The sequence below is a fragment of the Felis catus genome, chromosome E1 (genome assembly GCF_018350175.1).
Source record: "Felis catus isolate Fca126 chromosome E1, F.catus_Fca126_mat1.0, whole genome shotgun sequence".
NCBI classification, from domain to species: domain Eukaryota; kingdom Metazoa; phylum Chordata; class Mammalia; order Carnivora; family Felidae; genus Felis; species Felis catus.
The window spans coordinates 13,805,164-13,832,958 of record NC_058381.1 but is presented as its reverse complement, the minus strand read 5'-3'; the positions used below and the strand labels follow the sequence as shown (position 1 = coordinate 13,832,958).

At 41.3% G+C, this 27,795-nt stretch overlaps 2 protein-coding genes across 2 annotated transcripts; both read left to right on the top strand.

Moving 5' to 3' along the window:
• Window positions 1–27,795, top strand: LOC101096182 (olfactory receptor 1D2). The gene is made up of 2 exons (XM_023244383.2): window positions 1–819; window positions 24,940–27,795. Exon 2 carries the CDS (start codon window positions 24,948–24,950, stop codon window positions 25,887–25,889), a length of 942 nt encoding a protein of 313 aa, XP_023100151.1. The 5' UTR covers window positions 1–819; window positions 24,940–24,947; the 3' UTR covers window positions 25,890–27,795.
• On the top strand, window positions 9,386–10,660 carry LOC101096427 (olfactory receptor 1P1-like). The gene has a single exon (XM_003996403.4). It carries the CDS (start codon window positions 9,389–9,391, stop codon window positions 10,340–10,342), a length of 954 nt encoding a protein of 317 aa, XP_003996452.1. The 5' UTR covers window positions 9,386–9,388; the 3' UTR covers window positions 10,343–10,660.

The window sequence follows — 27,795 nt, the reverse complement described above, 5'->3', positions numbered from 1 at the left end:
TCTCTCTCTCTCTCACACACACACACACACACACACACATTACAAGTTACAAGTGCATATTGAGTTTCTAGCCTACGACCACCACTCTTTGAGGCAACACAGTTGTGAGCAAGCCAAACAAGGAAATTTCACAGAGAGAAAAAAAGACCAAGGAAAAGGAAACATGTGAACAATATAATGTCAGCATGTAGTGAGTGCCATGAAATTAATAAGCACTGACACAGGATGGAGAGAGCACTCAATGGGGTGTGAGAGTGGCTTTTTAAAAGGAAGTTGTCAAGAAAGGACTCTGAGGAAAAGATTTTGAGCTGAGATGTAAATGTTGAGACTCAGTAATTAAATTGGAATTCTATTATATTTAGATTTCAACTTGGGGAGGATTAGAATTTTTATGTTATTAAATTCTTCCCAGCTAAGAACATGGTCCTTCTTTCCATTTTTTTGTATCTTGACTGATCTTCTTCCATCCAGGTTTCTAGGTTTCTTCCTATAGGTCTTACACTTTCTTGTTGCACTTAGGAGTTTTGCTATTGCCCCTGTGAAATTTTCCCGTTTCTACTTCTAGCTTGTTTTTGCTAGAATGGAGAAAATCTGTCATATAGATCTTCTTTCATCCAGCCTCCTTTATATCATCTTTCTGTATCCTCAGATGTTCCCACCACCCCGGCATTTGCTTCACACTCAGTAGTATCTGTCCATCGAATGACTGCTGTGCATTGGAACTGGCAATGCCTGAAGGCAGACCTCCCCTTTGAAGGGGGAGGAAGAAGCTTTGCGCTTACCTAGGAGATGAGGGGGCGCAACTTGATGTCATCGAAGGTAAGAACTGAGGTTTTAGATTTTCAGGGCATTGGGTTTGAGTCTTGACTCTACCACTTGCAAACTGTGTGAACTAAACAACTTATTTTTACTTAATTTTTCTAAACACCAGTCTCCTTCTCTATAAATGGTGCTGATAGTTTCTACTTTGTAGTGTGATGTAAAGGTTAAACAAGACAATAACAAGTACACTCAGGAAAGTGCTCTGGAGAGTAAGCTCTCACTAAATGTTGATCACTACTTAAAATAGTTTCAGAAGTGGTTATCTTTGACATTTAAACATTCCAGGATATGACAATTTGCGGGTCTTTTATCCTTCAATAATTATGTGCGGAATTTAGAGAACCCATTTAGATTTTCAAATGCAGGACTCTTCCCAATTTAATACGATTTGCATCAGACTCACATATTTTGCTTTATTTTTTAGGGGGTTTCTTAAATTCTTACATTGGAATTTGGTTTTCTAACTATTTCCTTGCCCATGATTTTTATCTCTGTCCCTTTCATTTCAAATTTTGGAGAAAATTTCAAGTTTGTATTTTCAAACCGGATGATCTTCGCTGGAGTCTCCATGTTAATATTATTTGTACTTTATGTAGATTTTATAAATTCACATTTTGCTGCTGAAATGTTTTAAAGTAAATTATAGATATCATATTACATCCCTAAATATTCAGCGTATATCTCTTTAAAAAAACCGTTTCCATGTGCCTTACATAGCATTTTCACACCAACCCAATTAATAATCATTTCTTTATTATTATCCACTCCTAGTTTATATTGAAATTTCTCCACTTATCCCCAGAGGTGTCCTTTTCAGTTGGTTTGTCAAAATAGGAATTTTATCCTGGACCTTGCATTGCATCTGGTTGTTATAAATCTTGTTATAGATTCTTCCTCTCTAGTAATTCATTTTTTCCCAACAGTGACTGACTGAAGTGATTATTACAGTCTCCTCTTTCTCGAAGTCAGGTTCACTGACAGGGGCAGCGGCATCCCTGGGAGCTTGTTAGAAATGCAGATTATCAGACCCCCTCCCTGCCCCCAGACCCACTGAAATGCAAGTCTGCATTGACTAGTGTGCCCCTGGTGACTCATACGCACATAAAAGCTTAAGAGACATTCCTGTGGTGTCATACCTTTAGGACTTCTGTGAGTGTTTCCTTTTGAAGCCAGCTTCCTCTCACATCCTGTATTTCTGTAACTGGAAGTTATTCTAGCAGTTTGACAACATTTAAGTTAAATGTTTTTGGCTAAAACACATCATGTTATATTGTGTGTCATGATTGGCCGATACTAAGATTCACCACTGGAATTGTGAAATGATAACTTGATTCCTCCATCGTAAAGTCACATTTTCCCCGCTTGTGACCAGGAAAGAATCTGCGTGGTGTTAATTTGACATATACAAATACCCAGTTCCCCATCAACCATTCACTGAATGGCTTTACCCCCGTTTGATATCCTCTTTATTCTTACCTGAATCAATGCTTTACTTAGGGTTGTAAAGTGTTCCTCATATTGGTCTTAAACACTTGTTTTTAAGTGTTTTTTTTTTTTCTCCTAGGTACTTAGCCTTTTTCGTTTGCTATTATAAATGGGTTATTCTCTTTCAAAACATCTCCTAACCGGATATTGTTTTTATATATGGACAGACTGATTCATTTATGTTGATTCTACATGTTACTATTCTCGCTAGTCTTACTGTTTTTCAGTTGACTTTTGTATGTCCTCCAGAAATCTTTTTTTGTACAATACTTATCAGATTTTAAAATCAGCATTATCCCTGCTTTATGATAAGATTTTGGAAGTTTGTCTTCTCTTTCTATATTCCGACTAGAAAAGGAGATTGCCAGGGCACCTGGGTGGCTCAGTCAGTTAAGCATCTGATTCTTGATTTTGCCTCAGATCATGATCTCAAGGTTCTAAGATTGAGCTCTATGCTGTCAGCACAGAGCCTGCTTGGGATTCTCTCTCTCCTTCTCTCTCTGTTCTGTTCTCTCTGTCTCCCTCTCCCTCTCTCAAAATAATACATAAATTAAAAAAAAAAAAAGGAAAGGAAAAGAAATTGTCTATCTTTTAAAGTTTGTGGGATCTCCTGTTCAACTCGGTGATCCTGACACTTCTTTAGGGAGCAGCTCTTTGACAGGTAGGCTATATTGTATTTTTGTTGGTTGTTTTCCACCATCCCTGAAGGAGGATTACATTTGATCCTTGAACAAGGTCAGGGTTGGGGTGCTGAACCGCCCAATATGAAAATCTGTCCCTAACTTTAGACTCTCCCCAAACTTAACTATTAACAGCCTACTGCTGACCAGAAGCCTTCCTCATAACATAAACATTCAATTAATACATATTTTGTTATGTTATATGTATTATGTGCTGAATTCTTACAGTAAGGTAAGCTCGAGAAAAGAAAATGTTATTAAGAAGATCATAAGGAAAACACATTTATAGTACTGTGCTATAAAAAATCTCTTTGTTAGTGCAGAGCCCCATGTGGGGCTTGTCTCATGAACCATGAGATCAAGACCTGAGCTGAAATCAAGAGTAGATACTTAACCAACTGAGCCACCCAAGTGCCCTAACATGTATTTTTTTTTTTTTTTTTTTTTTTGTGGAAGCTGGTTGGCTTATACTTTTCACCTCTACCAGGGTTAATTTTGGTACATCGTAGTCTCCAAGGATTTTTCATTTCATCTAGAATTACAAATTGATTTGCATGGACTCTAGCTAAATAGTCTTGTGATTTTAAATAATTTCTTTTTCAGTTTATGTCCCCCTTGTCATTTCTTGTTTAGTTTATTTGTGCATTTCTCTCCCTACTCCTCCCCTTTTATTTTTGCTTGATTGGGTTAACAAGTGACTTATCTCTTAGATTGCTTTTTTTCCAGTATATACAATTCACATACCATCCAATACATGCAAAGTGTGCAGTTCAATGGCTTTTATCACATTCTGTATTCACTGAATTGTACAACAATCACCATAAGTTTACAACATTTTCATCACCCCCAGAAAAAACCCTACACTTCTTAGCTATCACCCCCACGTGTCCATCCCTCCAAGCCTTAGGCAGTCACTAATCTACTTGCTGTCTCTCTACATTTGCCTGTTTGGGAAATTCTATCGAAACTGCATTATACAATATGTTGTCCTGTGTCTGGCTTCTTTCACTTAGTGTAATGTTTTCAAGGTACACCCATGTTGTAGCATGTAGAAGTACTTCATTTCTTTTTAATACAAAGTACTGTTTCATTTTATGGATATGCTATATTTTATTTATCCATTCACCAGTTGATGGACATCTGGGTCATTCTCAGTTTTTCTGTTATGAATGATGCTGCTACGAACATCTGTGTACAAGTTTTCGTGTGGATGTATGTTTTCATTTCTCTTGGGTATACGTAGGAGTGGAATTTCTGGGTCATATGAGTAATTTTATGGTTAGCCTTTTGTAGACTGTTTCCCAAAGACACTGAAACATTTTACATCCACTCTAGCCGTGTACAAGGGTTCCAAGTTTTCCCGACCCTCCACAACACTTCTTATCTGATTTACTGATTCTAGCCATTCTAGAGGAGAGTGAAGTGGTGTCTCATTGTGGTTTTGATGTGTGTTTCCCTGATGGCTAATGACATGGAACATTTCTTATGTTCTTATTGACTGTCTTCTTTGGGGAAATGTCTACACAGATACTTTGCTCACTTTAAAATCATAGTAATTGTCTTTCTAAGCTGTGATTTTTCTTTTTATATTCCAGATGAAAATCTCTTATCCGATATATGATTCGCAAAATTTTCTCCCACTTTATGGGTTGTCTTTTCACATTCTTTTGACTTCCAGTAGCATGATAAACAGTTCTCCATCCCCTCACTTTCAATCTGAAGGTGTCCTCAGGTCTAAAATGAGTCTCTTGTAGACAGCAAATAGATGGGTCTTGTTTTTTTTATCCATTCTGATACCCTATGTCTTTTGGTTGGAGCATTTAGTCCATTTACATTCAGTGTTATTATAGAAAGATATGGGTTTAGAGTCATTGTGATGTCTGTAGGTTTCATGCTTGTAGTGATGTCTCTGGTACTTTGTCTCACAGGATCCCCCTTAGGATCTCTTGTAGGGCTGGTTTAGTGGTGATGAATTCCTTCAGTTTTTGTTTGTTTAGGAAGACCTTTATCTCTCCTTCTATTCTAAATGACAGACTTGCTGGATAAAGGATTCTCCGCTGCATATTTTTTTCTGTGCATCACATTGAAGATTTCCTGCCATTCCTTTCTGGCCTGCCAAGTTTCAGTAGATAGATCTGTCACTAGTCTTATCGGTCTCCTTTATATGTTAGAGCATGTTTGTCCCTAGCTGCTTTCAGAATTTTCTCTTTATCCTTGTATTTTGCCAGTTTCACTATGATATGTCGTGCAGAAGATCAATTCAAGTTACGTCTGAAGGGAGTTCTCTGTGCCTCTTGGATTTCAATGCTTTTTTCCTTCCCCAGATCAGGGAAGTTCTCAGCGATGATTTCCTCAAGTACACCTTCAGCACCTTTCCCTCTCTCTTCCTCCTCTGGAATCCCAATTATGCGTATATCATTATGTTTAATTGTGTCACTTAGTTTTCTAATTCTCCCCTCATACTCCTGGATTTTTTTTAACTCTCTTTTTCTCAGCTTCCTCTTTTTCCATACTTTTATCTTCTAACTCACCTATTCTCTCTACCTCTTCAATCCGAGCTGTGGTCGCCTCCATTTTATTTTGCAGCTCATTTATAGCATTTTTTAGTTCCTCCTGACTGTTTCTTAGTCCCTTGATCTCTGTACTAATAGATTCTCTGCTGTCCTCTATACTTTTTTCAAGCCCAGCGATTAATTTTATGACTATTATTTTAAATTCATTTTCTGTTACATTGTTTAAATCATTTTTGATCAGTTCATTAGCTGTCACTACTTCCTGGAGTTTCTTTTGAGGAGAATTCTTCCGTTTTGTCATTTTGGATAGTCCCTGGAGTGGCGCGGAAATGCAGGGCTCTTCCTCTGTGCTGTCTGGAGTAACTTGTGTTGGTGGGTGGGGCCACAGTCAGACCTGATATCTGTCCCCAGACCACCGCTGGGGCCACAGTCAGATTGGTGTGTACCTTATCTTCCCCTCTCCCAGGGGCAGGACTCACTGTGGACTGGTGTGGCCCCTGTCTGGGCTACTTGCACACTGCCAGGCTTGTGGTGCTGCTTTGATGGGATCTGGTGTATGAGCCGGGTGGATCCGCAAGATGCACAGGGGCGGGAGGGGCAGACTCAGCTCGCTTTGCCTTGGGGGGGGCGTCCGCTTTGGGAAGGGCCCCTCTTCCGTGGGCCTGTTGTCTACGCTTGGCTCCAGAGAGTCCATTCTGCTAGTCTTCTGGCGGCTTTCTGGGTTATTTAGGCAGATGTGCGTGGAATCTAAGTGGTCAGCAGGACGCGGTGAGGCCAGCGTCTTCCTACGCTGCCATCTTCTTTCCCACATCTCTTTTCACATTCTTGATGGTGTCCTTTGAAGTACAAATGTTTTAAGTTCTGATGAGATGCAGTTTTGGGGTTTTTTTTTTTTGAATGTGCTTTGGTGTCATATCTAAGACACTATTGCCTAATCCAAAGTCATGAAGATTTATGTCTATATTTTCTTCTAAGATTGTTATATTTTTAACTCTTACAGCTAGGTCTTTGATCCATTTTGAGTTACTTCTGTCTGATCTAAGGTAGGGGGTCCCAATTCATTCTTTTGCAGATGGATACCCAGTTGTCCCAGCACCACTTGTTGAAAAAGACCAAAAAACTGTTTTGTTGTTGTTCTGTGTTGGTTTTACTTTATTTGTTTTCTGATTTTAAACTCCACGTTGCTTTAATCTTGTCCACATACAGTTTATTTTTGTTGTTCATTTTGTGTCAGGTGTCTAATTCATGTATTATTTACTCTTACTCACATAAGTGTTTAAGGCAATGAATTTTCCTTTGATTACTTTGATTATATTGCATAGACTCTGGTGCACAGCATTGCTATTATTGTTTTCTAAAACTCTGAAATTTAGGTTTTTATTTCTCTTTTGGGCTTGAGAGTTAATAGAGGTGTTTGAAACTTTTTTCCAGGTTGAATGGCTATTTTTGTTTTTTGACTTTGTTAATAGTGTCTACTTTTGTTGAAATTTTGTCAGAGAATTGAGTTATTACTGCTTTGTGGAATTTTTTGAAGTTTTCTCTGTGGCCTTGTGTATTGTCTATTTTTTAGATGCTCTTTAGGAACTTGAAAGTAAAGTGTATTTATTACTGTTACTGGAACACAGTGATATATGTTATATATACACATTTACATATACATACATATATATTTATACTTAAAATTCATATACATACATTCACACACATATCTTATTCATTTGTTTAGTTTTCTCTGTTCTTTTTTTAAAGTGTTTTTAAGGATAAATTTTTTTTGAGTAAACTCTACCCCCAATTGGGGTTTGAACTCATGACCCCAAGATGAAAAGTCGTATGCTCTACAATCTGAGCCAGCCAGGTGCCCCTCTTCTTATTTACTTTTTATTTTTATTATTTTTTTAACTTTTTATTTTATGTATTTATTTTTTTAATATGAAATTTATTGTCAAATTGGTTTCCATACAACACCCAGTGCTCATCTCAACAGGTGCTCTCCCCAATGCCCATCACCCACTTTCCCCTCCCTCCCACCCCCCCATCAACCCTCAGTTTATTCTCAGTTTTTAAGAGTCTCTTATGGTTTGGCTCCCTCCCTCTCTATTTCCCCCCCTTCCCTTCCCTCATGGTCTCACTTGATCTACGTTGGAGGATGGATGTATCTTTCTAGACTAATAGCCCTGGCCCTCTGCTCTCCTTATACCTGGAGTGACTTCTCTAAATGCTGAATTTTGGGCCTTAGCTTCTCTGTTCTCATTAGGAATCTGATCACTTTCAGGAAAAACTCACTTTGTTTTGTTCTTCCACATTTCATGTTTTACTAATGCAGGCTCTTCCCCTGTGCGGTGGCCCATGATAGTCCAGCTAAGCCTGTGAAAGGGAAATAGATTTAATTTTGGAAGAGTATTACAAAACTCACTTAGTGAACACAGCTGAGATGCATTCTCCAACCTAGTCTTTTTCAGTAACAAAGATGATTCTTTTTCTCCATCTGACTGACCGACTCCATGACTAACCCTCAGTTGGTTCCACACATGGGAAAGTGCGATTTTCATGTATTGAGCCCACTCAAGCACTGAGAGCACTTCCTGCTCAAAATAGCATTTGTGGTCTTTCTAACATACAGAATAAAGTTCCAGATTCTTTACTTTCCATTCCAAACACTCCCAAATTTGACTCTTAGTTCCCTTTCTAACATTCTCTTACATTACAATCCTTCCTCTACTTCACGCTCGAAACCTATCCACCCCATCTCTGACCCTGTCTAGGGCTTCCTACTGCCTGGCCTTTGTTCAAGAGTTTGCCTCGATAGGCTGCCCTCATCCATCTGCTAAGATCCAAAACTACATTTATGGCCCAGAAAGCCTTCCTTTTCTGCCTCAGTCTGCTTTGTCTCAGAGATGTGTGTGTGTGTGTGTGTGTGTGTGTGTGTACACAACCAGTTTTGGAGATTTTGGAGATTGGAGATTATGGTTTCTTTTTTGTTATCACAGATAACTGAAGAAGAGTTACCTGTACATATCTTTATTTAAAAGCTGATTGTTAAATTGATTTCTGGCAGAATGGATGATATGAAATTTTGGGCATGAAGGATCAGAACAGGTTGTCTGGGGTCTGAGAGTGATTTGTGGGCAGTTGAATGGGTAGAGAACCCTGAATCAAAATATTATAGGACTTAGGAGTACCTGGGTAGCTCAGTTGGTTAAGTGTCCAACTTCAGCTCAGGTCGTGATCTCACAGTTTATGAGTTCAAGCCCCGCATTGGGCTCCGTGCTGACAGCTCAGAGTCTGGAACCTGCTTCTGATTCTGTGTCTCCCTCTCTCTCTGCCCCTTCCTGCTTGTGCTCTGTCTCTCTCTCTCTCTCTATCAAAAATAAATGAAAACATTAAAAAAATTTTTTATAGGATTTCAACATAGCCAGTTATGTCTATCCCATTAGATTGAAAATTCTCCACAGGTAAGGATTATCAGTGTCTTACTTGCCTGGCACTCTACCAGGTCCAGAGCTGGTGCTTAGTCTCTGTGGAATGAATGAATAAATGAATGAGTGAATGAATGAAAACTTCTTGACGCCCTTGAGAGTATAGCTGAAGAAACAGAAATTACAACTAAAGAAATCTGGGACAGAACGGAGTGTGGAGAAATAAACCAGGAAAGAAATCTACTTTAATTCTCTTAAATTGTGTCTCTCACACTTCCTAGCACATTGTATTTAGTAAGTTTTAATAAAAATATACAGTGCACACAATGTGTGATCAGTACAGATACAATACGGTCATTCATTCTTCTCTCGGGTTCAGAGAATGGCATACCTATTAATCATCTAGAGTAAAGTATGTTTAGAGAGTTTTCATGGGTCTCAGTGGAGGTCTCTTTCTCTAGCTTCTGGGCTCATGGCAGGAGGGAACCAGACCAGCATCTTGGAGTTCCTCCTCTGGGGACTCTCAGAGCGGCCAGAGCAGCAGCGCATCCTCTTCCTGCTGTTCCTGTGCATGTATGTGGTCACCGTGACTGGGAACCTGCTCATCGTTCTGGCCATTGGCACTGACGCACGTCTTCACACACCCATGTACTTCTTCCTCGCCAGCCTGTCCTGTGCTGACATCCTTTTCACCTCCACCACCGTGCCCAAGGCCCTGGTGAATATCCAGACCCAGAGCAGGTCCATTTCCTATGCGGGATGCTTGGTCCAGCTCTACTTCTTCTTGACTTTTGGGGACATGGACATCTTTCTCCTGGCCACAATGGCCTATGACCGCTACGTGGCCATCTGCCACCCTCTCCACTATAAGATAGTCATGAGCCGCCAGCGCTGCACCCTCCTGGTTACTGCCTGCTGGGTCCTTACGAGTCTTGTTGCCATGACCCACACTTTCCTCATCTTTCGACTTTCCTTTTGCTCTAAGAAGATCATTCCTGACTTCTTCTGTGATCTGGGACCTCTGATGAAAGTGTCTTGCTCTGACACTCAGGTCAATGAGCTTGTGCTGCTCTTCTTGGGAGGAGCAGTCATTTTGATCCCCTTTATTCTCATCCTGGTTTCGTATATCCACATTGTTTCAGCCATCCTCAGAGTCCCCTCTGCCCAGGGAAGGCACAAAGCCTTTTCTACATGTGGGTCCCACCTTGCTGTTGTTGCCCTCTTCTTTGGGACAGTGATCAGGGCTTATCTGTGCCCCTCATCCTCTTCCTCCAACTCCATAGAAGAGGATACGGCTGCTGCTGTCATGTACACAGTGATAACTCCCCTGCTGAACCCCTTCATTTACAGCCTGAGGAACAAGGACATGAAGTGTGCCCTGGCGAGATGTCTCAGGGGCAAAGTCTTCTTTTCCTTGGGCCAGTGACCTCCGAGGTGATACTGCAGGTGTCCTCCATGCCCTCCAGGGAAGTCTCTACCTCAGGCTTTTCACTTCTGACGCCCACATATGTCTATGACAACTCCCCTCCCTGAGTCCCTTCATGACTTTGATATTGTTAAGGAAAATCAAGATTTTGCTTCGTGCTTTAAAGTTAATATGTTAAGAGTTGCTTATTTACTCATTTATTTTACTTATCACTTTTCACAAGGAGAAATGTCTTTTGCAATGTTTCCAATTCTAAAAGTCCGTGCAGCCTTTTATTCTAGTTCACTAAAATTCAATTAGCAAGGTCATGGAAAGTGGGCCAATGATCAGAATATTAGCAAGTAAGGTCAATATTGGATGGCAAAGAGTTTATTACTGTAAATAAATAAATAAATATATTCTATAATAAAGGGACTCCATTTGCTCTTGTTAAAATCCATTGAGTTTCACTTATTCCCAACTAGGGTAGGTATACAACCCATAATTCAGAATAGCCTTCAAGGTGATGGCCAGTTATGAGCTGGAAAGTTTTAAGCAAAAGGTTAGTGAGACAAGACACAGTCCCCATTACTGTAGGTTGTCCCAAGGTTATGAATAAAGTTTGTTATCTCTACTCTCCACTGGTAGAATATATAAGACCTTCATGCCTGAAGGGTGTGAGTTCTTACTCTTGTCTTTTTGTAGCAGGTGACTGAAATTGTTCATTAACATTTATTACTGTACATGGAAACACTAAGAAATACCCAAGTGAATACCCTAGGTTTAAGGCATATTATTTCCTGTCCCCAAGTAGTAGCAACCCTATCTTCCTGTTAATCATTGTCAATAGTCCTAGTTAGGAAAGTGACACCTATCTTTTCCTGTGGGCCTACTGTATAAGGAGCACAAAATGTCAGAAGGCAATCACAGCTTTTATTTAGTGGATTCCTTCAAGGGAGTGAGGTTTTTACAGTTTGTTCAAAACGGTAAAAGGGACAAAGGACTAGTGTCTAGAATGTATAAAGATGTTTCAAAATACAACAGTTAAAAAAATACAATCAGGAAATAAGCAAAAGGTATGAACAAATATTTCACGGGGGATACACAGATGGCAAATAAGCACATGGAAAGATGTTCAGCACCATTAGGGAAAGGCTGATTGAACCACATTTGTCAGAATAGCTAAAATAAACAGTGACAACATCAAATGCTGGTGAGGATCTAGAGAAACTGCACCACTCATACTTTGCTGGTGGGAATGTAAAATGTTACCGCCAGTCTACACAGTAGTTTGGCAGTTTCTTATGAAACTAACATGCAGGTACTATACAACCCAACAATTGCATTCCCTGGAATTTATCCCAGAGAGAGAAAAACTTATGTTTATTAAAAAACCTGGACACAAATGTTCATAGAAACTTAATTTTATCTTATTTTAATGTTTATTTTTGAAAGACAGAGAGAGACAGAATGTGAGCGGAGGAGGGGCAGAGAGAGAGGGAGACACAGCTTCCAAAGCAGGCTCCAGGCTCTGAGCTGTCAGCACAGAGCCCCTTGTGGGGCTCGAACTCACAAACCTGCAAGATTATGACCTGAGTGGAAGTCGGGTGCTTAACTGACTGAGCCACCCAGGTGTCCTGAAGCTTTATTTTAAAACCAGCAAAGGAGAGTCATCTGGGTGGCTCAGTTGGTTAAGCATCCGACTCTTGCTTTCAGTTCAGGTCATGATCTCATGGTTTCAGGAGTTTGAGCCCCATGTAGGGCTCCATGCTAATGGCATGGAACCTGCTTGGGATTCTCTGTCTCCTCTCTTTCTGTCCCTCCCTCCCTTGCACTGTCTCTGTCTCCCTCAAAATAAATAAATAAACTTGAAAAAAAAAAAAGAAAACCAACAAAGGAGTAATACCTAGAATTTATAAGAAGCTTCTGCCAAAGGAAGATAGAAATAAAATCTAGAACAAAGATGGGTAAAGTATATAAGAAGGAAATTTCATAAAGAGAAACCCAAATTGTTAACAAAATATGAAGAAATGTTAAACCTCACTGGTAAATCAGAAAGTAGTGGGATGATCTTTACACCAATTGGACCGTCAAACTAGAGTCTGATGATACTAAGTGGGTGAGAATATGAGAAAAGTAGCAACAGCATGTACTAGGATGGGAAGGCAAACTAGTAGAGACAATCAAAAGAGCAATCTATCAGTCCTCGACAAAATTAAAATTAAATATGTCTAGCAAAATTAAAATTACATATATTTATAGATATATTTTTATATATTTCTATATAAACATACTTTTTCAAAACTAAAATTAACTATATAGAGCAAAATTAAAATTAAATGTATATATATGAGATATATATAAAATTCTGCTAAGTACCTATGGATTTCCCTCCTCATTATCTCTACTAGGATATACATTATAAGTATATATAGTGTATATATACACATATTCATCCATCCATGAATCTATCTATCTATCTATCTATCATTATTATCTATCTCCTATTACCTAGTAGCCTCATTCCCAGGTGTATGCTTAAGAGAATATGTCTTAGAGTCTATAGAGAAACATACACAAGGCTATTCATCACAGTGTTATTTATAGCAGTGTGGAGTTAGGTGTTCACCACTTTGGCAAATGGATAAATAAAATCTGGTGGATGCATACAGTGGACTACGAGGTAAAAGAAGTATCACTCTAGGTATACATAGAGCTACATGAATAGATGTTCTCTATAATTTTTTAAAGTGAGATTACAAATACATGGGCTGGTAGATAGAATAAAAATAATCGTGTATCTACTATTCAGCTTAGTAATCTTAAAATGTCATTTTGTGTGTATTTGTGTGTGTGTGTGTGTGTGTGTGTATTTATTTAGTTAGTTTTAAGGTTCATTTATTTATTGTCAGAGGGTGGAGGAGAGAATCCCAATCTGCACTGTCAGTGCAGAGCCCAATGCGGAGCCCAAACTCACAAACCGTGAGATCATGACCGGAACTGAAATCAAGGGTTGGTTGGATGCTTCTAGCCCTTTATCTGATATATCATTTGCAAATATCTTTTCCCATTCCATTGGTTGCCTTTTAGTTTTGTTGATTGTTTCTTTGCAGTGCATAAGCTTTTTATCATGATGAAGTCCCAATAGTTCATTTTTGCTTTTAATTCCCTTGCCTTTGAAGATGTGTTAAGCAAGAAATTGCTGTGACTGAGGTCAAAGAGGTTGTTGCGATGAACCATGGGAATCTACCCCCAAAAACCAAGAACACACTTGGCACACTGTATGTTAGCCAATTTGACAATAAACTATATTAAAAAAAAAAAAAGTTGGAGGCTGAACTGACTGAGCCACCCAGGTGCCCTTGTGTGTGTGTGTGTGTGTGTGTGTGTGTTTAAATAAAACATTAGAATTACCGTTGAGAGAACTTTTGAACTCCTAATCCCATGTTAGTTTTTCCTTCTCCAGAGGTAATCACTATCTTTAACTTTGTATTTGTCATTCTTATGCATGTTTTTATAATTTTACTTGAAAGTTGTGCACCCACAAAAGGAGTTAGCATTGTTTTTCATATTTCAAAATTTTATTTCAATGGTATCATCCAGTATGTATTCTGAAATTTGCTATTTTCACTCAGATTATGTCCTTGAGATTTGTCCATGTTGATCCACATACTCAAGTTCATTATTTTTCCTGCTGTAATAGGTTTATGCTACTATTTGTCTACCTATCCTCCTGTTGAAGGATATTTCGGTTATTTCTAGCTTTCACCATTGTAAACAATGCTGAAATGAACTTTCTTGTACATTTCTCTTTGGGTACGTGAATGAAAGTTCTCTAGAGTATATTGATAAGTATGAATTGCTGGAAGGAGGGCGAGGTGCACCTTAAACCCTACTAGTGCATGCTGTTGGTGCTTTTCACTGGTTGGTTCATCCCTGCCTACCAGCTGCTGTGAATGTTGGCTGCTAATGACTTATGACTGCCCTTTCTCTGGTGGTAGAAGTTAAGCAGCCCCCCCCCCTTTTACTGCCCTGGGAAGTAGAGGGGGAGCCAGTGGCCGAGGACTGGCTGACACTGGGTAGACAAAGCTAGCTCCTTACCTCTGGATGGATTTGATTCATTGGATGCGATTTATGTTCTTGAGTTCCTCTGAAGACCAGGCTGAAACTAATGTGCTGAGTCCCTACTTACCCCCATCTTCTTCTGAGGGCACTCCTTCGATAGACCACTCTCACAATTCCCATAAGCCAGGGAACCTGACCCAAGGTAATAATAATGTTTTGCCAAAGACTCTCCAAAATGGTTGTATCAATTTATGCAGTTGAGCTGAAGCTCAAAGGCTGAGAAAGAGAAAGCCATTCAAGGAGCTGAGGAAAGAGTTCCAGGCAGAGGGAAAACAAAGACAAAAGCTCTGAGATGAAATAGCTCTGTAAATTCAAAGAACTGAGAGAAAGTCAGTACCGCTGAAGTTTTGGGAACAATAGAAAGAGAAGGATAGTGGTTGGGCTTGTAGATACGTGTCGGAGTGAGGCCAGGCAGGACTTACAGGCTGTTTTACATTTTTTCTAATAGTAATAGGAAGTTCTTGAGATGAGTTAAGCAGGAAAGTGATAGGGACCAGCTTAAGCTTTAAGAAAATTACTCTGGTGTATATAGAGAATGGATTGGAAAGAGGTAAGAGAAGCAGGGAGTTGGTGTCCATAGAGCAAGGAGAATGGATCATAAAAAATAGTGTTAGTGCAAAAAAGTAAGAAACATGATGGGATCTACAACATAATATTCTTTGTGTATATAAAACACACAACATACAAACAGATGTATTCTTCGGGGATACATGTGTATATCGAAGTGGCTGCCTATGTAGGGGAAAAAGAAGTGAGTGGAGATTGGAGCTTATAAAAGACAATGAAGCCAGAGACATGCTTTGCAAGGAATGGAGGTGATAATGTGCCTTGAATCGGGGCCTATAATTTACTCAATTCTACACCCAAAGAAAACAAAAATCGAGACAGCAGCAACCACCACTTTCCCCACCACTATTTTCCCTCTCTTGGAGATCCCTGTTTGGGATGGGGAAAGGTCAAAGATTGTGCCCCACTGTGCTTCAGAGAGTGATAATAACTTGTTGTTCTGAGGGCCTCCAGGACCAGGTTCTCAGAGACATTAAAAATAATCTAACCTTTTACTTACTATGTGGCTTCACTGGGTTGCAGAGACTTTCCCTAGTGATCGATTCAGCATCTTAGTCAGAACCTGAAAGCCAAAAGAAGCAGAAATTCTCTGGAGCCTCATTAGTGAGGAAGCAGATGGAGCCTTGAGGCAGTCTGATGACGGGTTCTGGTGCGATTCCCCTGATGCAACTTCGCAGCCTAATTCCTCAGTTCCCTGGGGGTTCCATGGAGCCAGCCCTGTCTCTGGGTTCCAAGAGAATCCAGGCTGAGATATCTTGTCTTTGCACAAGTTTATGTCCTGGTCCCAGGAGACCTGGAAACCAACTTCTCCCATATGTGGTGTAGCTCTGTGACCTCATCACCCAGGGCAGGGATCGACACCCATTAGGTATCAGCGAATGTCTGCAGATAAAAAGTGAGTGCCTGAATACTTGACTGAGGACAAGGGCCTTGATATTTTCCTTTAAGTGCTCATGAAAGCGTATGGCATACTGTCCAGATGTATTTGTCAACTCATGTTCAAATAATTAGTTAAGGTTGCTTCTTTGTGTCTCTGTGTAGCTTTGAGAGACTTAAAGTCCCGGTGACCAGCAATCATGTTTCTAGAGGACTGTATGTCAGTTTTATCCAATGTCATGCTGCTCTGAGGGACTTCAGAGACTCCTCCGGATACTGTTCAAGAAACTCCCAATCCCAAATGTATTGGGCAAGCATCCATGGACCGTAGTAGTTTCTCAGTGATTAGCATCTGAGCTGAGGAGTTTGGAGGAAGCCAAATCTTGCTGAATGGAACCTTAACCAAATAACCTCCCAATAGGCAAGCACTAGCAATGTCCTCTAGGCCCCAAATCTTGGGCCGAGGCCTGCAGACCTTGAGAGGAATGAGTGATTCTCACCCAGAGATACCCTAGATCTCGGTCCATTGGGAAACAAGCATAAGTAAATATCACCTCTAATCCCATGACCCAGAGACAACTGCCTGCCACATACTGGTATATTTACTTTTAATATTTTTGTGTACATATAGAAAGTGTTCCTTCTTGTTGTCTTATCACATAAGAAATTTCCCATGCTCATAAATGTGTTGCCTAATATTTCACCTGTCATAGGTACCATCATATGCTTAAGCATTTCCTAGTTGATGGGCATTTAAGCTCTTTTATTTTTAAAGTTATAAACAGTATTGTGACGGATATCTTTGTTTATAAGCTGATTCCATTTTGAATGATTTATCAGGACATGTATCCCTAGCCGTGGAATTATAGGGTCAAATTATATGTCTCCATGGCTCTAATCATCTTTTCTTTTCATTTGAGAGAGAGAGAGAGAGAGTGAGAGCGCATAAGAACTGGGGAGAGGGGCAGAGGGAGAGAGAGAATCTGAAGCAGGCTCCACACTCAGCACAGAGCCTGATGTGGGGCTTGATCCCATGACCCTGGGATCATGACCTGGGCTGAAATCAAGGGTCAGACCTTCAACGGACTGAGCCACCTAGGTGCCCTTCTAGGTATCTTTTATATGCTAATGTCTTCCAAATGTGTGCCACCACCTAAGAGGTTTTATACCTAAATACCTTCTTGCCATCTACGCTGCTCACCTCTCAGAAACTCAAACTCTTCTCTATATTAATTCGTTATGCTCCCTCCCCAGGTCCCCCAAGTCAGAAATAAAGGATCATCCTTGATTTTAACCTTTCTTGTACCTCTAAGATCCAGTCCCCTCTTGAGGCTTCACGATTTCATCTCCAAACATAGCTAGATCATCTCTCTTCCTATCGCTCCTGCTCCCATCCTAGCTCAGGCCACCTTCCCTACTTGCTGGGCCGCTGCTCTCTCTGCTTCTGTTCCTGTCTGCCTCCAGCCCAGTCTCCTTGCAGCAACCAGAGTGGTCCATTCAACCTAAGCCAAACCGTCCCGCTCCCCCAGCTGAAAATGCTCCAGTGGCTTCTCGTTGCAGTTATGGCATGAAAACCAGGACGACTTTCTGGCTTGATCTGCCCCTACACACCTCTCCATCTCAACCTGTTCCACTCACAGCCTTGCTGACAAACCGCTAGCGCTGACATTCTTTCAGCCCTCAAACACACGTCTGTGGTTTTGAAGATCCTGTTCCCTCTCTCTGGAAGGCTCCTTCCCCGACTCTCAGAGGAGCTGGCACCCTCTTGGCCCTCCGGTGGCAGCTTGAACGTCTCTCAGACACACTTTCCCTGGCCAACCAATCTACGAAAGTGGCCACTCCTCCTCCAGTTATTCTCTGTCTCGGATTATGGTTTCCTGGGGACACTCATTGTCGTGATTAGTTTTTTCCTTGTCTGTTTGCTTTTAGAAGATCTCTTCTGTACCGGTCTGTAAGCTCCATGAAGGCAGGCAATCATGTCCACCTCATTCTTGGTTTCCCCAGCACCTAGCCCAATGCCTGCCATCAGTAAATATACATGAATACAATAAGAAGGAGGGAGGGGAGACCCCCACAACTGAGGTTGTTTTTTGATGAGGGGTGTTGGTTGTCTGGGCTGCTCCTAAAAGGGGATTTGGCTTGTGAATACTGAGTGCAAGGACTTCAGCAGCAGCAAGAGCCCAACTCTCCACACTGCCCCCATGGGGTCGCTGGGTGGTGGCACCAACGCAGCTCTGACCACCTCATCATTTGACCAGTGGAGGGCTTGTTATTGTTAGATTTCAAGGGGGGGAAACTGAGGCCTAGAACAAGTCAATAAATGAATCACAGCCCAACTAGTAGTGGAGCCAGGAGCAACCTGAGATCATTCTCCCCTAGGAGTGTGTCTGTGGCATTACTGTGTCCTAGATGGGGACTGCGCATGGAAGTCTATGAGACTTCCAACCATGAAGCTGGAAGCATTTTCCTTGAAATTGGTTTTAAGGTAGTGAGCTCCCCATCAAAGGGAGATACGAAGACAAGACAAAATGTTCTTTAGACAGGGATGCTAAAAATCCAGTTCCTCTATTTAGATGGTGTGGAGGGGGGTAGATGGGCTTGTTTGAATCTAGAATCCTTTCATCACTGAATCAGTGGTGCTAGGAGTTTGGTAAGAGAGACAACGGGCTGGGGCACCTGGGTGGCTCAGTTGGTGAAGCATCTGACTTTGGCTCAGGTCATGATATGGTTCGTGAGCTCGAGTGCCCCAACCAGCTCTATGCCGATAGTTTGGAGCCTGGAGCCTGCTTCAGATTCTGTTGTCTCCGTCTCTCTCTGCCCCTCTCTCACTCGTGCTCTCTCTCTCTCAAAAATAAGTAAACGTTAAAAAATTAGAGAGAGAGAGAGAGAGAGAGAGAGAGAGAATGGGCTGAAAGGATCTATGGTTTGGGAGTTCTAAAATCAACCTATTCACCAAAAATAGGAAACAGGGGGAGTGGGCTGGTGGGGGAGGCAACAAAGTGAAAGAAGAGAGAAGGAGAATCTGGTTTACTTCTTGTAAATAAGACCCATTTCCAATAGCCTTGTTCATTGGAGTGATTACCCATGTTTGTCAGAAGGAGCTGCCTTGGGATTGCTTCCCTGAGGCCGCCCCAAAACTAACAAATAGGCCTGACATAGTCCTGACTCAGTTGAGACTCAGGCACCTGAGCTCCTTCCTTCCTGAACTTGAGACTCAGGCACCAGCTCTTGGGTCCCCCAGCCTTGCTGGGGTGCCCACAGACTTACAGTTGGTCTCCTCTATTAGGGGACCAAAGATCCAGGTACCAGCTCCTCTGCCTTTCACCTGTACCCTCCAGCCCTGAATCCCACAGTCTTACTTAAGATGCTTCGTGTTCTGACTGTGAATTTTCATTGAATGGAAGAGAAAAGTGGAGGCAACAGAACCAGTGAGCTCTAAGACCAGCACAGAGCTGTGGGTAAGGTTTGGACATCATAGCCTCTCTCTCTCTCTCTCTTCCTTTCATTATCTTTTCTCCTCTCCACTTTCTCAGTCACACAAACACACTCACATACTTTGAAACTTCTTCATATAATCTAACTTTTAGTATTTAAAGGTAATTAGCAATCCCTCCAATCTTTTCAGTGCTCTGTTGCATGTAGTTCCCAAGCCTGCAAGGAAGGCTTCACGGGTGGGACGGAGAGGCTCGGGGATGTTGCATGGCCTCCTCAAGCTGCTGCAGCTAGGGAGCAACAGAAGAGGTGAGAAAGGCCAGTTTTCCAACACCGTGTTTGGAGCCCTTTTCTGAACTGTGCCTACAGCTTCTGCCCTCCTGCTGAGCAGACCGGCAGAAGGGTTTGTGCCTCTAAGGCCACCTGACCACACAAGTGTTCAACCTGCTGAGTCGTACAGATTCAGAACAGCATTTCTGTACAATCGGAACCACCAGGTGTTGGCTAAAAAGGACTTGGTTCTCAGCACAGAGACACCGACTCATCTCAAGGACCTGAACCTCTTTTAAAAATCTGCATCACTCGGGGCGCCTGGGTGGCGCAGTCGGTTAAGCGTCCGACTTTGGCTCAGGTCATGATCTCACGGTCTGTGGGTTCGAGCCCCGCGTCGGGCTCTGTGCTGACCGCTCAGAGCCTGGAGCCTGTTTCCGATTCTGTGTCTCCCTCTCTCTCTGCCCCTCCCCCGTTCATGCTCTGTCTCTCTCTGTCCCAAAAATAAATAAACGTTGAAAAAAAAATTTAAAAAAAAATATCTGCATCACAGGTGATTCTGATGCACACGAAGGTGTGGGGGACACTTGCCTTGAGGACTAGAAAGCAGATGGGCCAATGTCCCTTGAGTGTCCAGCCCTGTTACCTGCCTCCAACCTCACTCCTATCAGTCGGGAGCCTGAGAGAGCCCTGAATCCAGGCACCTAGCTGGTTGTGGAGGGTGTATTTCCCTGTTCCTCCTTCTCATCGTCACAACATGGGGTACACATCACTAGCTCGAGACAGATTAACCTGCACGTTTTCTATTTTATTGTGTAAGAGGAAGCTGAAATTTTAATTTAGCTGTTATTGCAAAAATCTTTGCATATATAGATGAGAAAAGTTTTTTTTTTTATCACTTTTGATGTCCCTAATCATGGATATATTTAATGGATTACATAATTTTTTAGAACAGCTTTATTGAGATGTAAGTCAATACTATTAAAATTAACCCATTTAAAGTATACAGCTCAATGGTTTTAATACGGTCACAGAATTGTGCAACTATCGCCACAATCTAATTTTAGAACATTTTCGTGACTCCCCAAAGAAGCCCAGTACCCATTAACAGTCACTCCCATTTCACCCTTCCCACCACCCCTGGCAACCGCTCGTCTACTTTCTGTCTCTACGGATTTGCCTATTCTGTATTGTTTTTTTAACATTTGTTCATTTTTGAGAGTGAGAGAGACACAGCATGAGCAGGGGAGGGGCAGAGACAGAGGAAGACACAGAATCTGAAGCAGGTTCCAGACTCTGAGCTGTCAGCACAGAGACTGATGCGGGGCTCAAACACAGGGATCACGAGATCATGACCTGAGCTGAAGTCGGGCACTTAACCTGACTGAGCTACCCAGGCGCCCCTATTCTGTAATTTTTTAAGCAAAATACCTACTGTTGAATGTTTATGTTGTTTCTACATTTTTCCTATTACTAACAAGGCTCTGATACACGTACATACATTTTTTTTTAACATTTTTTCTGGCTATAGTCTTAAGATAAATTTCTAGAACTAAAAAGTACTTAATCAAAAGCATGTTCTTTTGTTTGTTTCCAGAATCACAAAATGACACTGCTGAGTGTACATTTTTCTCCTTTTTGGTGTGTGTGGAAAATACCCAGTAATGTGGAGAAAATCTTTTTCAAGAGTAACTCCGTGTGTGTGTGTGTGTGTGTGTGTGTGAAAATGTACTTTATAGCAGATTTCTCTGACCTTCAGGAAATACAACATTCAATTTACAGAACACTGGAAGACCAGCTATAAGCAGTCTGGTATTTGCTTTTATGTTCAGCATGACCACAGTGATTTCTAGCATAAAAGCATAAAGTTCCTGGATCTCAAGTATCTTCAATAGCTGCCAGTCTAATTTAAGACTATTGTGCTTGCTTCTTCAAGAGATACCTTTCTCAATACTTGTGACTTAGCCTTAAAAAGTCCATTTTGCTATTTCCTTGAGGTATTGAGTTAATTAAAAAACTTCTTTCTCTTCATCTTGATTTACTTGTAATGAAAGCTGGAAAAATTAAAACGTGTTTCACAAGTGAGATTGGCAACGATGAAGAAGCCTGACAGTTTCCATGACATTACTTTGGGGAGTGGGAGCTGAAACTATCTTTTTGGAGGACACTCTGGCAATATGTATGAAAATGGAAAGCGTGCATCCCTTTGACTATAAAAATATATCCAAACATGTATGTACAAAAATATTCACCATATTTCTGTAACAGAAAATGGGGGAAAAAATCTACATATCCATCATCAGAGTATTGATAGAAGTATGTGTGGTATTATCATAAAATGAAATAGTATACAACCATTAAAAATGATGAAAATATTGATTTAGACAATGTTCTCCAGTGCATTGTTGAGTGAATAAAAATGATTTAATGAAAAAACAAAACTGAAAGAATTTCACCAAAATGCCAATGGCATCTGGGGTGATTTTTACTTTTTCTTTTTTTTTTTTTTTACATTTTTCTGTGTTGCTTGAATTTCTATAATGAATTTTTTTGCTTATAATTAATAGATTGCAATACAGTAAAAAGCTAATTTTATTTGGAAAGAATCCATGAATATCTTTAAAAATGTATATTTAAGGGGATGGGTACATTTCAAATTAGAAGTTAACAATAAAGTGAATACAAGTTTAAAATGGAAGTTAACACAGATGTCATAATAAAGAGTAAAAAGACTGGCACATACAAAAAGAAAGCTATGGGCCAATCCTACTTATAAAGAAGAAAAAACAATATGGTTTAATATCAGGAAAATTATTATCAGTGGTAAACAGTGAAAAAGCATCTGATCAAAAATGCCACATCCATATCTGATTATTACAATACTATCATAAATTACAAATAGAAAGATAATTGCTGAATATATATACTCTCTTTTGCTTAAAATCCTTTACGGCTCCTAACTGCACTTACAATAAAATTTTAAAACCTTAACAAGACAGCCTGCTCTGGACCCTGCTGGCCTGCATGACTTCGTATCTCACCGATACCCTCCTCACTCTGCCACACTGGCCCTTACTTATTCTGTAGACACAGCAAACCCTTCCTCAGGGACTTTGCACACACATCGCTATCTACAAGGCTCTTTGCTCAGGACTTCATAAGACTGCTTTTTTGTCCTTCTTTGTCTCAACAAAAAAGACATCAAAATATGGGAAGTGGTTATTTATCTCCACTTGGTAAATTAAATCCAGTCTAGTTATATTCTCTCATTTTTTTGAAAGCTTTTATTCCACTTACAGTAGATTTTCAAAAGAAAGAGACACAATAAACTGTTTTAATCTTAAATACTTTTTTTAAAGCTTATTTATTTATTTTGAGAGAGCATGAGTGATGAGGGGGTGCAGAGAGAGAGAGAGAGAGGCAGAGAGAGAGAGAGAGAGAATCCCAAGCAGCCTCCACACTGTCAGCACAGAGCCCTACGTGTGGTGTGGCCCCATCCCAGGAACCATGAGATCATGACCTGAGCCAAAGTCAAGAGTAAGTCACTTAACCAACCGAGCCAGCAAGTTGCCCCTAATCTTAAATACTTTTAAACTGTTTTTGGTACAATATGAAATGTTGGTCTAATGTTTTCCCTTAAATAGGCAGCTATCCCAATACCATTTATTGAATAACGCAATTTAAAGTACTACCCTAGGGGTGCATGACCTGAGCCAAAACTAAGAGTCAGATGCTTAACTGACTGAGCCACCCAGGCACCCCAGATCTTTAAACATTTCTAGAGAATTGTAAGATGATAGAATTTTAAATAAGACGTAGACATTATTTCTGTAATATTAGGTATGCCAGAATGGAAGTTGCTGGAATGACTGAATTGTGTAAAGATTTTCCCCATTATGTGTTTGTGCCTGTTATTAGTTTGTTGTTAACTTAAAATATTATATTTTTAATTTTTGGAGGAGCCTCCATACTGGGTTAAAAAAAATTTTTTTTTACGTTTATTTATTTTTGATAGAGTAAGACAGAGTACAAGAGGGGGAGGGGCAGAGAGAGAAGGAGACACAGAATTGGAAGCAGGCTCCAGGCTCCCAGCTGTCAGCACAGAGCCCGACACGGGGCTTGAACCCACAAACTGCAAGATCATGACCTGAGCCGAAGTCGGATGCTTAACCTACTGAACCACCCAGGCGCCTCCATATTGTTTTTCACACTGACTGCATCAGTTTGCATCTCCACCAGCAGTGCCCTAGGGTTCCTTTCTCTACATTCTTGCCAACACTTCTTGTTTCTTGTCTCTTTGATATTAGCCATTCTGAATGGTGTGAGGTGATATTGTGATTTTGATTTACATTTCCCTGATGATGAGTGATGTCGAGCATATTTTCACGTGTCTGTTGGCCATCTAGATGTCTTCTCTGGAAAAACATCTATTCAGGTCTGCCCATTTTTTAAAATGGGATTGTTTGGGGGCGCCTGGGTGGCTCAGTCGGTTAAGCATCCGACTTCAGCTCAGGTCACGATCTCGCGGTCCGTGAGTTCGAGCCCCTCGTCGGGCTCTGGGCTGATGGCTCAGAGCCTGGAGCCTGCTTCCGATTCTGTGTCTCCCTCTCTCTCTGACCCTCCCCCGTTCATGCTCTGTCTCTCTCTGTCTCAAAAATAAATAAACGTTAAAAAAAAATTTTTTTAATGGGATTGTTTGGGGGTTTTGGTGTTGAGTTGTGTAAATTCTTTATATATTTTGAATATTAACCCTTTATTACATGTATCACTTACAAATATCTTCTCCCATTCACTAGGCTGACTTTTTGTTTTGTTGATGGTTTCATTTGCTGTGCAAATCTTTTTATTTTGGTGTAGTTCCAGTAGGTTATTTTTGCTTTTGTTTCCCTTGCCTGAGATTTCACTTATACATAGAGTATAAAAAGCAAAAGAAACAAACAAAAAAACTCACCAAACAGACTCTTAAATGCAGAGAACAGACTGGTGGCTGCCAGAAGGGAGGTGGGTGTGTGGATGGATGAAATAGGTGAAGGAGATTAAGAGGTACCAATTTCCAGTTAAAAAATAAGCCACAGAAATGAAAAGTATAGGATTGGTAATATAGTCGATAAAATTGTAATAATATACGGTGACAGATGACTACACTTACTGAGGTGAGTGTTGTATAATGTATAGAATTCTCAAATCCTGTTGTACACCTGAAACTAATATAAATTGCATATCAATTATACTTTGATAATAAATTTTTAAAATTATAAAATTTAATCTAAGACATTTTAATTCTGATGAAATAGTTAATTTTGCTTATTATGAATGTTCATATTCATTGCTGCCTATGTTGCGGACAGTTGGGAAAATGCATGGAAGCAACCAGAGTAGAGTCTCCGAGTTCCTGCTCCTGGGGATCTCGGAGAGTCCTGAGCAGCAGCGGATCCTATTCTGGATGTTCCTGTCCATGTACATGGTCACAGTGGTGGGAAATGTGCTCATCATCCTGGCCATCAGCTTTGATCCCCGCTTGCACACTCCCATGTACTTCTTCCTGGCCAACCTCTCCTTCACCGACCTCTTCTTCGTCACCAACACAATCCCCAAGATGCTGGTGAGCCTTCAGTCTCAGAACAAAGCCATCTCCTATGCAGGGTGTCTGACGCAGCTCTACTTCCTCGTCTCCTTGGTGGCCCTGGACAACCTCATCCTGGCCACAATGGCCTATGACCGCTATGTGGCCATCTGCCGCCCCCTCCATTACACCACGGCCATGAGCCCTGGACTCTGCATTTTGCTCCTCACCTTGTGTTGGGCACTTTCTGTCCTCTATGGCCTCACCCACACCCTCCTCATGACCAGGGTGACCTTCTGTGGTTCCCGGAAGATCCACTACATCTTCTGTGAGATGTATGTCCTGCTGAGGCTCGCGTGTTCTAACACCCAAGTCAATCACATGGTGCTGATTGCCACAGGCTGCTTTATCTTCCTTACCCCCTTAGGATTCATGATCATGTCCTATGTCCGGATTGTCAGAACTATTCTCCAAATACCCTCAGTGACTGGGAAGTACAAAGCCTTCTCCACCTGTGCCTCACATTTGGCTGTGGTCTCCCTCTTCTATGGGACACTTGGTATGGTATATCTGCAGCCCCTCCAAACTTACTCCATGAAGGACTCAGTAGCCACAGTGATGTATGCTGTGGTGACCCCCATGATGAACCCTTTCATCTACAGCCTGAGGAACAAGGACATGCATGGGGCTCTGGGAAGACTCCTCCTAGGGAAAGCCTTCCAGAGGTTGACATGAGGTAATTTGGGGCATTGAAGTGGAGACTGGGAATTTCCTCTACCATGTGCAAAGCATTATCCTATGGGAGACACATAAGTGAGTGGGACATAGCTCCAGCTCAGAATAAGCTCATATATCTGTGATGAAGAAAAGACACCTACATGTAACCCAGAGTTCCCCAGACCTCACCAGCCTTGGTAATAAATAAGGTTATGCTAACATGAATATTAGAATTTTGCAGGATCCTGACCATAGGATCACAGTGCCATCCTCCCAGCCTTTCAAAATATGCCCAGTTATGGCCTGGGGAGGGGTGGGTCTCTGGTTTTCTCTAGCACACATCCACTCATGGTTCTGAGCTCTGGCCCTCTCTAAGGGGCCTGATGCCTATAAGCCACTTGAAGAAGAAGACTTGTACCACTCTATGGCAGATGCACTGGGTAGGTTGTCCATTCCCAGCTCGGCTGGCCACAGCTCTTACTGCTTTAGCGCTAACCCATATTCTCTCTGGACACAGACCCTACTGTTCAGGCAAAGCTTGCAGACAAGTGCTTCTCCTCCGCTCTGGGTTGGTTTTCATCTCTTGGGCTTCAAAGCAATAGTTGACTGTGTTTCTCCTGCTTTCCTTTTCCCTGTGGGAAGACCTTAACCTTGGGCAGTCCATCCTGTCCTTTGTTATTGTGGCTCCTCACTCCATTGCCTGTCCCATCTCTCCTGCTTGCTACCACTCTATCCTTCACTCAGAATAAAGCTCCCCAGCTTATCAACACATGCATGAACAGGAATGGCGGTGGAGGCAGTAGAAGGCAGGAGGGAACTGTAAGACTCAATCTCTACTTAGGCTCCAGCCATGTAAAATGCAATGAATGGAAACTGAGTAGCAACTGGTAAGTCACTGAACTGTGGCAGTTCCAAAGAAGGAGCAATCCTTTGCAGATGAATCAGTGGAGCCAGATCAGATTTTGACAGATGGGGAAATGAATTGATTTGAGGTTCAATTCATTTAACTGATAATGATCGAGTGCCTCTTAGGGGGCTCAAACTGGGTTACAAACATGAACCAGGAGTTCACAATAGACGGGAAGAAGAATATTTTAATGCGATGGCTGATGGCAGTGGTCATGCTCTGCGTAGGAGGGTTGAGGGGCACGGAGGAGGAAAGCCTAGCTTGGCTTGTTAGTGAGGGAGGATTCAGGGAAGGCTTCCTTAGGGGGTTGACAGCTGGCCTGAGACTTAAGTAATGCCATGTTAAGAGCTACCCAGGGAAAGCGGGACAAAGTAAGATCACTGTGACAGAGGAGGGGAATGGTGTGGACGGGAGTCTTGCTATCTGCACAGCCAGCCAGCACTCTCGTCCCAGCCTTACCTATACCTGTGTGGTCATGGAAGTCACCTCACCTGGCTAAGCCTTGTGTTCTCATCTTTTTGTTGAGTACGACAGCATCATGTCACTCAGAGGGTAGCCGTGAGGAAAATGAGATAATGTGCAAAAGCCCTTAGAGGAATGCCTGGCCCATAGCCAGTGCAGTTGTTATTAAGCAAGAACAGGTGGACAAAGACAGAAAACAGCCCGACAGGTGAGGGGAACGTCTTAGCCGAGTGTCCTGGATGAACAAGCAGTCGCCAGTGGGAGGGACTTCAGATGGCCTCAAATGCCTTGTAGAGGAGCTTGAAATGAGTCTGCAGACAATGAGGTATCATGGGATGTTTGTTAGTTCTAACTTTTATTGTTTTTATTAAACCAACAGTGTACACTTCTGGCAGAAATATTAAAATCAAAGTAAACCCCAAATAATTACCTGTATTTCTACTGCCCCAAACAGCTATTTGGTATAAATTCAATTTGGTATAAATTCTAAACTTTGACCTCTGGTAATTATATATAATCATATTTTTTCCTGAATAAATTCAAATTGTCTTGAAA